General features: G+C 41.8%; 1 protein-coding gene across 2 annotated transcripts; it reads left to right on the top strand.

Moving 5' to 3' along the window:
• Positions 1 to 1127: 1127 nt before the first annotated feature.
• Positions 1128 to 17760, top strand: LOC115167426 (alanine aminotransferase 2-like). 2 transcript variants are annotated; one of them, XM_029721833.1, is made up of 11 exons: positions 1128 to 1858; positions 4576 to 4665; positions 9685 to 9793; positions 10215 to 10348; positions 10553 to 10796; positions 11789 to 11868; positions 11998 to 12134; positions 12655 to 12829; positions 12939 to 13094; positions 13344 to 13456; positions 15602 to 17760. In XM_029721833.1, the coding sequence occupies exons 1-11, from the start codon at positions 1538 to 1540 to the stop codon at positions 15750 to 15752; spliced, it is 1710 nt and encodes a 569-aa protein (XP_029577693.1). In that variant the 5' UTR covers positions 1128 to 1537; the 3' UTR covers positions 15753 to 17760. The 2 variants fall into 2 exon arrangements, with proteins under 2 accessions (XP_029577693.1, XP_029577695.1); XM_029721835.1 differs by lacking the exon at positions 1128 to 1858 and adding an exon at positions 2677 to 3028.
• Positions 17761 to 18358: the final 598 nt, after the last annotated feature.

Below are 18358 nucleotides of genomic sequence, written 5' to 3'. Positions count from 1 at the left end.
TTGAACTGCATTGTTGGTTAAGGGCTTGTAAAGTAAGCATTTCACCGTAAATTCTACAGCTGCTGTATTCGGCGCATGGGAGAAATAAAATGTGATTTGATTGAGTGGCCCGAGGTTATTAGGACAGTAAATACACAGTGCAACCATGTATCCAGTAGATGGCGCTATCTGCTTTTTGAACAATCAGCTAACCTCCCATCCCATGCGCTGAGTGTAGTTTGGTTGGATTGATTGAGTAACTAGCCAAGTGAATGAGTGTGGTGCGTTTTATTTGAGAAAAAGTGTGTATGGTCAGTGTAGTATCTTGAATAGACCAACATATAATTGGAGGACACAGGATGTAATCTTTACACCACTATCTATCATGAAGACCAATACATTTACATTTTAGTCATTTAGCAGACGCTCTTATCCAGAGCTACTTACAGTAGTGAATGCATACATTTCATTTTCATTTCATACATTTTTTTTTTCTTCGTACTTAGCCCCCCGTGGGAATCGAACCCACAACCCTGGTGTTGCAAACACCATGCTCTACCAACTGAGCTACGGGGAAGAATACTCAACTATCTCTATTGATCACAGAACGGTTACCAACCTAGGACCGGTGATAGCGCCGCCTGTTGGTTAGATGAGCCAGCATCATTTATCACCCTATAACAGTCAGAACAAAACACTTAGAAACACTTTAACTTCATTTGATTTAGTGTGCCTGGTACAATTGGCACCAATGGAATGGTCCCAAAAGTGCAAACTCCAAATAAAAAAACAAATCCACCTCAAATACTTTTTGACATATATTCACATTTTGACATGACCCAGACCCAGGTTTGGTATCATATTGGCAGGCAGTCCTCACTTTTGATTATAACAATTCATTTAAAGTCAGTGTTGCAATGGCTGTCCAGTTCCAGTTGCTGTCCAGTACAGTCCTAGCCCAGTATTGAAGGTGTGGGCATTGGTAATTCAACCTAACTCGGGCAAATTCAAACTTCAGAACGTTGCATCCTGAAATGTAACCTGATTGGGTGATATTACCACAGACTATCCATTATGTTGACCATATACTCAAGTGGCTACTCTAACAATGAAAATACATGTCTTAAAAAATAGAAGGCAGTCAGGATGAGGCAAGATCAGGTGAGACCATTCTATCCAATGAGAGGGAAGATACGTATCCGAAGAACATGAACAACTCTGATATAAGTGTTTGTTTTTGCCGGGGTATCACGTGTCCTACTTATATCTGTACACTCGTAACAACCTAACAATTACGAAACACATTTTCGATTAAATAAGCCTCACGTCGCAATCAAGCCATTCCATTTTTTGTAGACCAAATTCGACACTCACTTTGATTTCCAAACTAAAACTCCTCAGTTGGTAAGCGGGGGGGAAAAAAACATCGCCACCTGCTGGAGAAGACAGATTTCGCGCCCAGTTATCCCTCTAGCATCGCCTCTTCCTCTCATACTATCGTTCTTCATTTGCAGCGGTCATTAATTTCTGTGCTTCTTCTAGCTACCCTGCTGAGATCATGCATCGACTTCAGCACTTGGCAAATAGATCATTGATTGCACGTGTTTTTGATCAGTCTCCAGCCCTTGTGCGGACAAAGGCTCGGGAAACCTCATGTTTAGTCCAGTCCATACGACTCAAAACACAAGGAGCCGTTGAACAGTATGGACAGAAGAGATTCAGTACAGCTGAGGCAACCGTGGTCTTGAGAGAGAATGGCAAGACGCGAGAAAAGACTCTGACCATGGGCACCCTCAATCCGCAGGTGAAAGCGGTGGAGTACGCTGTAAGAGGACCAATCGTCACGAAGGCTGGTGACATCGAGAGAGGCTTGCAACAGGTGACAACACATTGCCTATCATTCTAACTAGCGAGGGGAAAAAAACAATAGGTGAGCTTGCTACTAGCTCATGCTAACCAGCGTTTACCGGCAACTAGCTATTTACACAGCCGTAACGTTGGCACACCCCCAGCAAACAAACTAGCTAAGATTAGTCATGGATATGTGCTTTATATGATCAACTAAAATAGTGAACGACAGTTGGGGAAATGGAGGAGTAACGTTAGCTTACTAGCTAGTTTATATAGAATAATGTGTGTAGCGTTTTCCCTCGGTGCCGAAACAATGTTGATGCATCCATCCGCTTGTATGTGTGTGATGAGGAGCCAATCCCGCCTCGTGATTTGCTCGACCTTCGTTGTACCCCCTCGTGGACGTGGCAGTGATGAGCATTGACAGGGGACCACCAGACAGTGAATTTCTCAATCTACCGTCCGGGATTTGTCTTTGTTTGATTTTTGGAAACGGTCCTCTGCAAACCGGAATGTTGAATACAATTACATTTGAAGTTACTCTATCGGTTATCTGCGTAGTTGGTCCTTTTGCGGGTAGGACTTTTGACTATCGACAGGAAAGTCTTAACACAACTTTTCAAAGAACTGGTAGTCCGTTCAGATAACTATCACCTGAAGCATGCACACGTTATGTAAATACTTGCATGCATACTTGCCAAACATGTACAGTGCTCATGTTTACATGGTTTTACGCCTGCTTCAAGTGATATAATTCTGAACACAACTCAGTGCTTTGAAAAGTTGGTCTAATAATACTTTCCTATGGATGTATTGGCTCAAATTCTAACCTGCAAAAGGACCACCGACGCAGACAACCAGTAGAGTAAACAAATGTTATTATATTCAACATTTCGGCTTGAATAGGACGAGAGGCCCATTTCCAGAATCAAACACTCTGGAAAAAATGCTATGACAAATGCCTTGAGGCCGATACGTAAAGCTTAGTAAAGAACAGTGATACTAGCAAGAGCAGTGGTCGTGGCTTCTATTTTCTTTCATGTTATTCAATTGTTACCATGCACCTGCAACAAAGATGGCTCAACTGTGCAAGTGCCTTTTTTGGATTCAGAATCAAACACAGAAAAATCCCGGAAGGCGCCATCTGATTCCCAGGCAATGATGAGCTTTGCTAGTGAAAGCTCAACCAAAGTTACTGGTAACTAACCCTTAGCTCAACTGCTATTCATGTACACGTTGTGCTGTTTAGTGATCCCTTTACATGAATATCAGGCAAGGACCCCTTGTGATCCAGACTGTTGTGTGGGGAAGTTTAGGCTAGTTTACTTTAATGATGAAGATGAGCTACAACACAGAGATCCTTTTATTTACATGTAATTATATGACCTACAAGATCAGTGAACTGGAATTCATTCATTCAGACTAATCCTGTGACTGACCTATAGCCCACATTCCACTTGAATGAAAGCCAGTCTTCAAAATCTACTCCCACTACTCTTCTTTCACTTGAGTCTTAAACTCGCTTGTTTCTCTGTCATGTTGGATAAGTTGATTGATTGATGTGTGCCTTGGGCAAAGGCAGTTCAACAAATAATAGCCCTGAAACAGGTGCCTTCCTAGGGGCTGGTAGGAGCACATGATCCGTGTACCATTCTGACATATACAAGACCACACTAGGGTGGGTCGCTTTGTTATGTCCCCTGCGTACTCTTGTCAAAATATGATTTAAATACTGGGCCACCACAGGGGCATTAAAATGAAATTGTAGGAATTCAGCACTTAGGTTAGGCTAATACATCATGTAAAGGATGGTGTCAATCAATGATATACCCCCAGTATGCATAATCATGCAATGTATTTGCTCTTAGACCACAACCTTGACAGGCGTAATTATTTGATCCATCACTTGCTGTAACAACTCATCTAATATACTTTTCTGTCTTGTAGGCCTAAATCTGCCTCAACAGTTATGCTGATAGAAAGAGTAGCCTACTTAGATCAGCACTACACTGAACAAAAATATAAACGCAATGTGTAAAGTGCTGGTCCCATGTTTCATGAGCTGAAATAATGAAACCAGAAATGTTCCATTTGCACAAAAAGCTTATTTCTCTCAAACTGTGTCCACAAATTTGTTTAAATCCCTGTTAGTGAGGATTTCATCCGTCGTCAAGATAATCCATCCACCTGACAAGAAGCTGATTAAACAGCATGATCATTACACAGCTGCACCTTGTGATGGGGACAATAAAAGGCCATTCTAAAATGCAGTTTTGTCACACAACACAATTTAATGTTAATTTCTCTACCATAAGCCGCCTCCAACGTCATTTTAGAGAATTTGTCTGTACGTCAAACCGGCCTCACAACCGCATACCACATGTAACCATGCCAGCCCAGGACCTCCACATCCGGCTTCTTCACCTGTGGGATTGTCTGAGACCAGACACCAGTCTGATTGGCTGGGCCTGGCTCCCCAGTGGGTCGGCCTTGCTCCCATGCCCAGTCATGTGAAATCCATAGATTAAGGCCTAAGGAATTTATTTCAATTGTCTGATTTTCTTATATGAACTGTAACTCAGCAAAATCTTTGAAATTGTTGCATTTTATATTTTTGTTTAGTATAGTTCTTCATATGTATTTTTATTGAACTATTTATTTATTTATTTATTCATATGTGCAGAGGTATTTACAAAATTCTAATTTTCTCAACGTGAATCTAAATTGTACTTTTTTTCTCTCCAGGGTCAGAAACACCCCTTCACTGAGGTCATCAAAGCCAACATTGGAGATTCACATGCCATGGGGCAGAAGCCAATCACCTTTCTCCGTCAGGTGAGGGGCAGGGGAAGGGTCAGGAAAAGTGTTGTCTTGCAAAGTCATATTTACATCACCTGTCCTACCACCATAAACACCACAAGGTCAAATAGACTTATAATTCCATTATCACCCTCTCTAACTGGACTGTTGATTCGGTGATCTTGCTAAGGAAATATTCTGTCAGGGTGGCTATCTGTTTATTCCGAGTTACTAAATCAGTCATCCTTGGCTGTGCATCAGTTTGGCTTATGAGGCTGCACATCTACTGTTTTGTTTAGGCTACTATTCGCACTCTGAAACATTTAGAGTAACGTCCTCAGCTCATGGAGAGGTTGGAAATGGAATCACATTCATTAGTACTTAATAATACAGTCATTTTTGTAACAGCAGCACAAAAAGTGTTACCTTTCTCTATCTGGTATTCTAGAATAGCCTCTAAAAAAAACATTAAGCATATTCTCACTCTACTTACTGTTGGATTCCACCCAGCAAATTTGTGTTGGATAGGCTATCGGCATGAGCACAGAGTATGGTCTCTTCTAGTGAAAGTGCACATTCCAGAGAAGGGGCTACATTATGTCCAGTCTTGTGCTCCACATTGTTATAGCAATCGCCCAGGGCTGGGCGATGTTGAATTAATTAGAATTGATGTATTTGCGTGATCTTCCAAATGCCTATATCTCAAGAATCAAGTTTATAAATGTTTTTCATGAGAGTTTATGCCCGCTTATTCTCACGTTGTCTTTTTGGTCTCTTCTCATTTTCTCCTTCTTTGCTGTGTGCAATGACTTGTAAGCTGTGCACCTTCCAATATATACAAACACACCAAGCCCGCCCCCCTGCCATTCACATCAACAAAGATGAGAGGTCACTTCTTCCTCTCTGACAAGCGCATTCAACTCGCTATTTGCATTTGAGGTTTGGTTCAACAGAATTGGTCAAATCAATTTTTATTTGTCACATCCGCCGAATACAACAAGTGTAGACCTTACCGTGAAATTCTTACTTAGGAGCCGTTTCCCAACAATGCAGAGTTAAACATTTTTAAAATAAATTTAAGTAAGGAAACTGAAGGAAAAATGGACACCGAAACGCATTGAGACATTTTACTGTAATAGAGAAGTTAACCTTTCTAACGATACCCTGTCTCAACTCTTCAAATTGTGCGCAGAGCAGACACTACTAAAACAAGAGTATCACTGAACATTGATTCTGGAAAATGTATGCTCAATTTGTTGCGCGCGACATTGCAGTACCATGTACTGCTATAAGTATTTTAGCCAAAGACTGTTATACTAGCTGTCTAGTATGTGTTTTATAACTGTGCAATCAGCATAAAACACTAATTATATAAGGAATTGGCAACTCATTCTGAGAATTCTGTTCAAAACAGTTGGAGACAGACAGAAGGGTGTGTTCATAACAATTCAACTGTTCTACCTTGTTAGCAAGCAAATAGATCTAAGTTGGCTAAACTTGAAATATAAAGATTAGCTGGCTACTCACTAACATGCGGGCTTGTGCTTGAGATATTGTTTATGAGACCTGTGTTAATTTTCTATAATTCCTGCTACGATAAGTATTTTTTTTATACATACACTTGACATATACATTTTACATGCATGGCACTTTTATATACAGCAATCACATAACAATAATACATTACCGAACATGAGCTCTTTAATCCCACCTCTCAGCCCCTCCCATCTATCACTGTAGACCACCCTCATTTTGGTGTCCATGTACCATATATTTTTCAATTGTGAATTTTGAACCTTTCTAAGCACATAGTATCCACAGCTTGTGAGCTAAAGATGAAAAACCTTTCCTACAAGTATTATTACATTATTGATTGTTTGACAATGGTTTTCCGAATCACCCAACAATGTTATTTGTAAGGTTAATTTTAAGTGAATGTTGTAATTGTTTAACCATTTCTGAACCTGTGACCAGAAACAAGCTACATAGGGGCAATAACAGAATTAATGATCTAGTGATTCTGTCTCTTCGCAGCAGAATCTACAGAGCTGAGATTGTTGTATGCCCCATACAGTGTATTCGGTAAGTATGCAGACCCCTTGACCTTTTCCACATTTTGTTGTTACAGCCTTATTCTAAAATGGATGAACTAAAACATTTTCCTCATCAATCTACACACAATACCCCATAATCACAAAGCAAAAACAGGTTTTTAGAAATGCTTGCAAATGTATTAAACATAAAAATAAATACCATATTTACATAAGTATTCAGACACTTAGACTCAAAATTGAGCTCAGGAGCATCCTATTTCCATTGATCATCCTTGAGATGTTTCTACAACTTGATTGGAGTCCACCTGTGGTAAATTCAATTGATTGGACATGATTTGGAAAGGCACACACCTGTCTATATAAGGTCCCACAGTTGACAGTGCATGTCAGAGCAAAAACCAAGCCATGAGGTCGAAGGAATTGTCCGTAGAGCTCCGAGACAGGATTGTGTTGAGGCACAGATCTGGGGAAGGGTACCAAACAATTTCTGCAGCATTGAAGGTCCCAAGAGCAGTGACCTCCATCATTCTTAAATGGAAGAAGTTTGGAACCACCAAGACTCTTCCTAGAGCTGGCCGCCCGGCCAAAGTGATCAAGTAGGGGAGAAGGGCCATGGTCAAGTGACCAATAACCCGATGGTCACTCTGACAGAACTCCAGAGTTCCTTTGTGGAAATGGGAGAACCTTCTAGAAGGACAACCATCTCTGCAGCACTCCACCAATAAGGCCTTTTGGTAGAGTATCCAGACGGAAGACACTCCTTATTAAATGGCACATGACAGTCCACTTGGAGTTTGCCAAAAGGCACTCTCAACCATGAGAAACACGATTCTCTGGTCTGATGAAACCAAGATTGAACTCTTTGGCCTGAATGCCAAGTGTCACGTCTAGAGGAAACCTGGCACCATCCCTACGGTGAAGCATACTGGTGGCAGCTTCATGCTGTGGGGATGTTTTTCAGCGGCAGGGACTGGGAAACTAGTCAGAATCAAGGGAAAGATGGAGCAAAGTACAGAGAGATCCTTGATGAAAACCTGCTCCAGTGCACTCAGGGCCTTAGACTGGGGCAAAGGTTTACTTCCAACAGGACAACGACCCTAAGCACACAGCCAAGACCAAGCAGGAGTGGCTTCGGGACAAGTCTCTGAATGTCCTTGAGTGGCCCAGCCAGAGCCAGAACTTTAACCTGATCCAACATCTCTGGAGAGACCTGAACATAGCTGTGCAGTGACGCTCCCCATCCAACCTGACAACGCTTGAGAGGAGCTGCAGAGAATAATGGGAGAAGCTCCCGGAATACAGGTGTGCCAAACTTGTAGCGTCATACATATTAAGACTCGAGGGTGTAATCGCTGCCAAAGGTGCTAAAACAAAGTACTGAGTAAAGGGTCTGAATACTTATGTAAATGTGATATTTCAGTTTTTTATTTGTAATACATTTGCTGTTTTTGCTTTTCCATCATGGGGTATTGTGGGTAGATTGATTGGGGGGGTATATCAATTTTAGAATAAGACTGTAAGGTAACAAAATGTGGTAAAAGCCACGGGGTCTGAATACTTTCCCGACTGCATTGTGTATATATCTCGTGAATCGTCCATAAGTTTAGGCCATATCGCCCAGGGCTACATTCTCCCTCAGGGCAGCTCACTTCAGATCTTCCATTATCATTCAAATAATAGCCCCAGTGCTTGAACTGTTCGGTTAGCTGTACCAGGAGGCCTGTTTTTTAAAGTACCGGTATGTACCGGTATGTGAAGTCTATATAGCCTAGTTTGAGTAGTTCTATAAAGCCTAACTCTGCACCGCCCACCTTACTTTGTCTCTAATAAACTTGCGTTGCCAATAACATTGTGTGCAGACCAGTGTGTCCGTGGAACTCTGTCGTAAAACTTTCCATGTGATTCAGTAGCTTGGAAGGCAGCAAGCTTTGTTTATGCCAGGCAATGCCACTGCTATGTCACTGTCCAAGGTGACTTGTGTCCCTGGCCCCACTCCCCAGCATTTATTGCTCTGGAAACATAGAACCTGTGTGCTAATGTCATGCTGCCTATTTTACTGTGGTCAAATGTTCTGCCCTAAATCTCATCAGCAAACGTACTCTACACCATCTAGCAACTACACTGCAAACAAATGAACAGATTGTGTAAATTACTTGTGGCTAGGCTACACGAGCCTTCTATTGACGGGTTGGCTGACAACGTCACGAAAATGATGCGCGAGCATTAATGGGTCCGGAAGCCGTGCGTTATTGAACAGTCAGATGGCAAGACGCTGCCGTGTGGGGAATTGTAGGAGGCACGTTTCAGCTAGTTTTATCTTGCGCTCGATGTCTCGTTTTGACTTATTTCATGTCGATGCTAATATGTCAAATTCGCTAGCTAGCTAACCAACAACTGTAACGATAGTATTTGGGACAAGTGCTCATTGTGCAAATTCTTTTGTTTTCAATAAACATTGGAGACTAAATATAGTTTACATGTTGTCAACAATCTAAGTCAACCCTGTCTGTTTTGCACCATAGTTGCGTATGCATCGGTTTTGTTACTAAAAAACCAACCCGTCTATGTACTTCATATTGGTCAAATGGAAGACCATTTTTAAGTGGCTTATTTTACGTCTGTCATTGTGTAAACCCATGAGTGCTCCCGATAGAATGGGTCATGTTCAGATGAGTGTTGTTGATTTGCTTTATTAATCACTTAGGAAATCCAGAAGAGTGAAAGAACACAACGTATTTTCCTCCTCCTCAAAAACTAGTCCTTACATGCAACAAAGGCTACATACAGGAATCAGAAATTCATTTTAGAACTATACAAGATAAAACATGATTGTGTGGAAGGATAACTTGAGTAAAAATATTTTTTTCCTCCTGCTGGTTCACCTGGGATGCTTATGTAAAGCTATTTACACAACATGTCAAATAAATATTAAATTGTGAAGGTGTCTGTGTGTCTTGATGGGGTTGAAGTTAACATTAACACCTCCTGTCTTTATGTTCAGGTGGTGGCTCTCTGCTCATTCCCAGAGCTGTTGGACAGCTCTAGTTTCCCAGAGGATGCCAAACAACGTGCCCGTCGCATTCTACAGGGCTGTGGGGGACAGAGCCTGGGTGTGTACTGTGTGCCTGTCTGTCTGAGTGCACTGTACTCACATTCCTGTGTTGAACTAGCCTAATAATATAGCTTTAAATGCTGACCAAGTAGGAGCTTTGGCCTCCTGTGCACTGTTGAGTTCAGAATTGTCTCACAGACAAAGAACAGGATGCTAAGTTAAGTTCTCATGACGTTGTGGCCTGAAAAATGCAGAACCTAGCAGTGTTTTGGTTACAACAATATTCAATTGAAACATTCTTTCTGTAACCTACCGTTGCTGCAAGATATGCCTCATAGTTCATTTAAAACTGCATTGTACAGTGGAGCTAGAAAGTGTATGCAAGTTGAGGTTATCTAAGCTCTCATTTATTTCCTGAAACAGAACATGAAAACCAAATCCAGAGTTTATACCATATTGTGTGTTTTTTTTAACTCCAGGGTCGTACAGTGCCAGCCAGGGAGTGGACTGTATTCGGCAGGACGTTGCTGTCTACATCGAGCAACGGGATAAGGGTGTGCCTGCCGACTGGGACAATATTTACCTCACCACCGGAGCTAGTGATGGCATCGTGGTAAGTCTTTAGTTCTCGACCCTTTCGAATAATCCTCTTACAAACAATAGGGAGTTGGTTGGTATTTGTTTAATCTGAGCTGTCACTGAAAGTTCATTGGATTTATTATGTATTTTCTTTCTCTTATAATCATTATCGTTTTCATTCGGGATGCTTTCCTACTAGTTGTTGATGTTGTGCAACGATATTCCCATCTGACCGTAGAGCATCTTGAAGATGCTGGTGTCGGGCCAGGGCCGGTCCAGGAGCGGTGTGATGATCCCCATTCCTCAGTACCCCCTGTACTCTGCAGCCATCTCTGAGATGGAGGCCGTTCAGATCAACTACTACCTGGACGAGGACAACTGCTGGGCCCTGGATATCAACGAGCTCCACAGAGCCTACCAGGCTGCCAAGGAGCACTGTCACCCCAGAGTCATCTGCATCATCAATCCAGGCAACCCTACTGGTGGGTCTCACCAGCCAGAACAATGAGATTAGGCTCCTTATGTAATGTGACGGTTCAGTCTCCACCACACCAAAGACCAGTGTCCACCACAACAAAGACCAGTGTCCACCACACCAAAGACCAGTGTCCACCACACCAAAGACCAGTATCCAACATATCCAAGCATGATCATCTCAAATCTATATGTTGCAAATGTTTACCATGTCCCATAAGGCTAATAAGCATGATGATTAACTTGAAGAGGTAGCTATGTTGATACTGTACCACCATTGAAACAAGCAGGCCAAGGGTCATGATGTCAGGTTGTGTAAGATATTATATGTGGAACCCCCTCTACTTTTCTGTGTCATGTAGGGTAGCTGATGGGTGTCATGTATGGTAGCTGATGGGTGTTTATGATGTTTGGGTAAAGGAATTTGGGTAAAAGAATTTGGGTAAAGGAATTGGACTCCCTCTTACAATAGCTTACAATAGCTCCCTCTTACAATAGCTTACAATAGCTGTAACTTAATGGTCTGCCTGACACCTAACTTGAAGTCTTCCTGACTTCAGAGTCTGGAAAGGCTCCATGATGTTGTAGGCAAGATGTGTTGATAATGAAGGGGGCTGTGCTTTTTTTTTACTGATTGGTTCAGCCTCTCTCTCATTCAGAAACACCAACATTAACTGCCACACAATCAAAGGCCAAGCCAACTTATGTGTGAATACTGCACTAAGAACGGGCTCCTGTCCAGACCAGTGTGTCACAGTTCTCCCTCGCTGTGTACCACGTGAATCGCGTCCGCCAGGCTAGTAACCGTCCGTGAGGCAATACTGTGGTCCTCTGGTTTCCAGCTGCCTCCATAATGCAGTACATACTGTCTTTGTAGTCATGGCGTCCCCTGTATAGATGGAAGGCCCATGTAGAGTTTCCCGTGTTCTCAATTTCAGCACCTGTGGTGACCACTCTCCCTCCCCTCTTCTCTCCTTTCTTTCTCTCTGGCAATATCCAGGTCAAGTGCAGAGTAAGAAGTGCATCGAGGAAGTGCTCCACTTTGCCTACGAGGAGAATCTGTTTGTTATGTCCGATGAGGTAATTGTTTGCTGTTTCCAACTACCATGGTGTATTGAACTGAATGGACACTGACTATTTCTCGACTTTTCCAGTCCTATGAGAAGTATCAATTCTCCATTGATGTAATCCTCCTATGTGTGTGTCCAGGTGTATCAGGACAATGTGTACTCCCCAGACTGTCAGTTCCACTCCTTTAAGAAGGTGCTCTATGAGATGGGCCCAGAGTACTTCAACACTGTCGAGCTGGCCTCATTTCACTCCACCTCCAAAGGCTACTCAGGAGAGTGAGTATTCACATCCACGTGCCCCTCGCACGGAGTCACTATTTCCCCCAAAGTACCCTTAAAACACCACACACTGTCTGTGCTCAATCTGCATTCTCTGTCTGACCCCCATAAGTAGTCACTGACGTACAGTACCCTTTCCTATGTATCCATAACAGGCTGTCCAGCTCGTATAGCGCCTTAGTCTCATGTATTTGATCTACAAGAACATTATACAATGTTAGCCTTTGTGTTGGTACGCCATGTTGCCCTGGGAAACAGGTCCATGCTGTGCTTTAGCCAAATCCTCTGATTTGTGTTGTCATGCTTGTATAAATGTCAGACGGGTTGGCTAAAATCACAAGGCTACCAGCCCCCCCCCCAAAACCCCCCGATGCCCTTGGAATGCAGACTGACTGGCTCATGGGATTATCCTTGCCATGGTTGATTTGATCTGGGATAAAGTCCCGTTTGGTTCTATTGCGTGTGACTGTGAACCCAACACTAACACTCCCCTCTCCTCTGTCCTCCTCCCCTACAGGTGTGGGTTTAGAGGGGGCTATATGGAGGTTCTCAACCTCGATCTGGAGGTCAAGGCCCAGCTGGTGAAGCTGCTTTCTATTAGACTGTGTCCCCCTGTCTCTGGACAGGCTGCCATGGATGTCATCGTCAACCCTCCTCTGCCACACGAACCCTCCTATCTCCAGTTCCACAAGGTCTGTCATTCAATGTGGTGGTGGGGGGTTCATTTGTTAGTATTCAGTTTTGATTGCCATCCAAGACCGACGTCTGACCTCTGTGTTGTGTATGCGTGTTGTCTTCCAGGAGAAGAGTGCTGTGCTTGGAGCTCTGGCTGAGAAGGCCCAGATGACTGAGCAGATCCTCAACACGGTGCCTGGGATCAAATGTAATCCTGTGCAGGGAGCCATGTACGCCTTCCCACGCATCTTCATCCCCCCACGAGCTGTGGAGGCGGCCATGGTGTGTTCACCTAACACCCATCTAGAAACCTACTGCTGAAATGTGATCCCTTTCTACACCCATTAGTGAATTTGTCACTTCTCAACTCGCGCATAGAACTTGTATGGTGTAGGTACTGTGCAGCTGACAACAAATTGGCATTGGCATATAATTATATGCCTCCACATGCGCCTCCTTATTATATACAATTACATGCCTCCACACCCGAAACTAGAAAAACAGGTTTTTAAGTTTGTCTCTCTTCTGCAGTCCCTGGGAATGTCTCCTGACATGATGTACTGTCTGAGACTGCTTGAGGAGACTGGCATCTGCCTCGTTCCAGGCAGTGGCTTCGGCCAGAGGGAAGGGACGTATCACTTCAGGTAACTGTTCAACTAGTGGAAACATTGCGTCCATACATTTACAAAGACATAATAATTTAGAGAAGCCTTTCAGAAAGATTGTCTGTGATGACAGTGTTTTGTTTGTCCTGATTCACCAGTTGGATTCAAATCAGATTGTGACAGTAGCTAGTGACCTACAGTTGAAGTTGGAAGTTTACATGCACTTAGGTTGGAGTCATTAAAACTACTTTTTCAACCACTCCACAAATTTCTTGTTAACAAACTATAGTTTTGGCAAGTTGGTTAGGACATCTATTTGTGCATGACACAAGTAATTTTTCCAACAATTGTTTACAGACAGATTATTTCACTTAGAATTCACTGTATCACAATTCCAGTGGGTCAGAAGTTTACATACACTAAGTTGACTGTGTCTTTAAACAGCTTGGAAAATTCCAGAAAAGGATGTCATGGCTTTAGAAGCTTCTGATAGGCTAATTGGCATCATTTGAGTCAATTGGAGGTGTACCTGTGGATGTATTTCAAGGCCTACCTTCACATTCAGTGCCTCTTTGCTTGACATCATGGGGAAAATCAAAAGAAATCAGCCAAGACCTCAGGAAAAAAATTGTAGACCTCCACAAGTCTGGTTAATCCTTGAGAGCAATTTACAAATGCCTGAAGGTACCACGTTCATCTGTACAAACAATAGCACGCCAGTATAAACACCATGGGACCACGCAGCTGTCATACCGCTCAGGAAGGAGACGCGTTCTGTCTCCTAGAGATGAACGTACTTTGGTGAGAAAAGTGCAAATCAATCCCAGAACAACAGCAAAGCACCTTGTGAAGATGCTGGAGGAAATGGGTGCAAAAGTATTTATATCCACAGTAAAACGAGTCCTATATTGACATAACCTGAAAGGCCGCTCAGCAAGAAAGAAGCCACTGCTCCAAAACCGCCATAAAAAAGCCAGACTACGATTTGCAACTGCACATGGGGACAAAGATCATACTTTTTGGAGAAATGTCCTCTGGTCTGATGAAACAAAAATCGAACTGTTTGGCCATAATGACCATCGTTATGTTATGTTTGGAGGAAAAAGGTGGAGGCTTGCAAGCCCAAGAACACCATCCCAACCGTGAAGCACGGGGGTGGCAGCAGTATGTTGTGGTGGTGCTTTGCTGCAGGAGGGACTGGTGTACTTCACAAAATAGATGGCATTATGAGGAAGGGAAATTATGTGGATATATTGAAGCAACATCTCAAGACATCAGTCAGGAAGTGAAAGCTTGGTCGAAAATGGATCTTCCAAATGGACAATGACCCCAAGCATACTTCCAAAGTTGTGGCAAAATGGCTTAAGGACAACAAAGTCAAGGTATTGGAGTGCCCATCACAAAGCCCTGACCTCAACCCTATAATACATTTGTGGGCAGAACTGAAAAAGCGTGTACGAGCAAGGAGGCCTACAAACCTGACTCCGTTACACCAGCTCTGTCAGGAGGAATGGGCCAGAATTCACCCAATATATTGTGGGAAGCTTGTGGAAGGCTACCCAAAACGTTTGACCCAAGTTAAACAATTTAAAGGCAATGCTACCAAATACTAATTGAGTGTATGTAAACTTCTGACCCACTGGAAATGTGATGAAAGAAATAAAAGCTGAAATAAATCACTCTACTATTATTCTGACATTTCATATTCTTAAAATAAAGTGGTGATCCTAACTGACCTAAGACAGGGAATTTTTACTAGGATTAAATATCAAGAATTGTGAAAAACTGAGTTTAAATGTATTTGGCTAACGTGTTTGTAAACTTCTGACTTCAACTGTACATTGATGCATTGTAACCTAACCATTACAGTGCCACATCTACCAGGCTCAAATTGGTCAGGCACTGACATCTTGCTTGCATCAGTAAACTAAAAAGATTTAACTGAGCTGGAAATTGCAAATATTACACTTGCCAACTAAATAGCTGGCTTCCTTTCATTCCAGCTCTATTTTATATCTTACAGATGCTGTGTTTACTTTGCATTGATCTCTTCCTCCCTGTCTGTCTTTTGCCCGCTAAGTAATCTCTCATGGAGAGATTTACGTGTAACAACATTCACGAGAATTTAACTTCTGGGTATCTGAGATTACCCGCTAAATTGTTTTACAAATGATTTCCCCCTAGAATGACCATTCTGCCCACGACAGAGAAGCTGAAGGTGCTCCTGGAGAAGCTCCGGGATTTCCACATCAAGTTTCTGAAGGAGTACGCGCCATTGGAGGAACCAAAGAGATCAGAGGATGACACACAGGAAGCACTGAAACAGTTCAGATAGTCCCAGTTTGAGAATGTTTAACACACAAACAAAAACAGCATTTACGGAGGTATCGACTAACATAAAGTAAAGTAAAAAAGTAACCCCTTTTTTACTCTACTAGTGTAACCTATGATTGCTTGAAGTTTTATCTGATTTTAGGAACAGTACTTGTTTGAGAGACATTTGTGCCTTTGTCAGACGAGGTAAAAGTGGGGAGAAACGATGTTAAAGGGGCGATCTGCAGTTGCTACATACGTTTTAGGACTTGTAAATTAAATTGTAGTTCAATGTACCCATTGATTCTTGAAGAATACAACTTATAAATGTCTCATAAGCTGTCGTATCACATCAGAACACAAAATATAAGCTTTGTAAATGTAAACAAACACTATATAGCCTTAACATGGGTTAAAACTGTAATGTTGATATCATGGATGATCAGTCCTTGCATCCATAGCTCTGGCTATGAATTTGGTTACAATTCTCCAGTCCCATCCCTCAGATTTTTATTGAAACTGGCAGTGAGGATGTTTTATTGTAACTACTGCTGATTGCCTCTTTAACACTATGTACACTAGCAATGTACATTGTGATGTACGCAAAGGTGCTCCATTATAGAGGATGCACTGGGGATTTTTTTTTTTTTTTAGCACTCCATTTTGTTGTTTTTGTGCCCGGGAAGTTATTTACACTGTTTTGTATTTTCTACCTGTCTTGAGGGTTTTCTGTCTCCTTAGAGGAATTTTGTGTTAGAGATCTACACCACGGGGCACTGTAAGTGCAAATATTATCTTAGAACCAGCTGTACCTTTTCCATGTGCCAAATAGAACTGGGGAACAGAGGTTGTTTATGTAGGTCATGGACTCCGGACAATGAGTACTGCTACATCAGCTCTTTCTGGTCCGAAAAACAGTGGGGAGGGATTCTCTTAACCATTTCTAACATAACATCTCTCCAAGTCATAAAGCTTTAAGCCTGCATAGCTCCCTGTTGGGCACATGTTTACCCATATAGTACCTGTCTAGCATGACACTGATATGAGGTGTCAGATGCACTTGGAGAGGGTTTTTTCGAGTGTGTGTGTCTGTACTCTGCCTAGTTGCAGTATTATGTGCTTGTTATGGAAAGAAATTGTTTGTGTGCTACTCTTAAATGAGCTTAAAGGTCAAACCAAGGGAACTGTAGGTTCTGATGATAATTCTGTATAGGCTAATTATTGCACAGATTGTTTACGCTTTTTACTGACAGTGGCTTTATGTCTTTCATTCACATTTGTATCACAACTGAGAACGAGAAAGGGAGTACGGTTACATCTCAGACAATGGAGATGGTGGGTTGAATGCACTTTAGTGTTTTTGTTTGTAAAATGTCTCTTTCTGCACACTGCGAGCGGGAAGAAATGTCATTGGAAAGTGAAACACTACAATTTCCTTTTTTAGGTTGGAGATGAGCATAGTGACCCACACAAGGCAGTCTAAAAGCTTCAGTCCAATGAATTCAGCCAGCCGATTTAACTTTTATTCTCTGATACCGTATCATCTCATCTATTTTTGTATGCAGTTTAATGCTGAATGAAGTGTTGACGCGTTAACGGAACCTCGGCAGCCATTCAATGTATGAAACTCTTGACTGACCTCAACATGAATTGTTTTTAACCATTTGACTGCAATGAGGTGCAGTAACTGTAACTTACATTGAATGACTTTTGAGAATGTCAATAAATTAATATTTTTTTATTAATGCTATGACATTTTTAAAAATGTACATTTTCTGCTAAATGTTTTAATTTGTGTGCCTGCTTTCTATTCAACATTATTTCTTCATGAGCTGAAAGTTAACTGGAAAAGGTTTTGGGTTCAACATCGATGTGCTTATAAATATCAAGTTTCTAACTGAAATAAGACTTAACCCTAGTTTCTGCTTGTCTTGTTTATGTTTTGGATATTCATTTTTTTTAAATTCCAGATTTGGATTTGTTCTTTTGTTACTTCTGTTGTTTTGTACAATAAATACTTTTGAGATCCATTTTGAGAGATGATTAAAATCTTTTTTTTTTGTCTCAAACTAAGGCTGCATTTACACAGGCAGCCCAATACTGATATTTGTTTCATTGACACAAACAACTAGATTTGTTATCCCTTTCATGCCCTGCCTCCAGTCCACTTACTGATATCTGAACAAGAGAGCCTAATCGAAATTGCAACAAGTGGTTCTGTGAAAATTGAATTTAATCAGAAGCCACTGCCAGATTTCTGGATTGGGCTGCGCTCAGAGTATCCTGCCTTTGGCAAATCACGCTGTTAAGACACAGATCAGCTCTGAAAAAGATCTGATGTGATTGGTCAAAATACCAATTAGTGGGGGGAAAAATAGCAGAATTGGGCTGCCTGTGTAAATGCATAAATGGTCTCTGAAGAAGATAGATCCACAGATTCAGTTTCATGCAATATGAACTGAATTGAATGATTGTACTTGGGGAAACTACTGAATCTAATGTTTAGCCATTTACCCAAATATCAGAAACTACAATGACACAGTTCAACAATAAACGGTCTACCCTCTAATACAGGAGGACAATTTGCTCTCCACCAGTCATTGAATAATTGCATATATCACTTCTACC

This window comes from Salmo trutta, chromosome 29, assembly GCF_901001165.1.
Source record: "Salmo trutta chromosome 29, fSalTru1.1, whole genome shotgun sequence".
Taxonomy (NCBI): domain Eukaryota; kingdom Metazoa; phylum Chordata; class Actinopteri; order Salmoniformes; family Salmonidae; genus Salmo; species Salmo trutta.
Note: the sequence above shows the minus strand (reverse complement) of the source record. Positions and strands in the feature narration are given on the sequence as shown.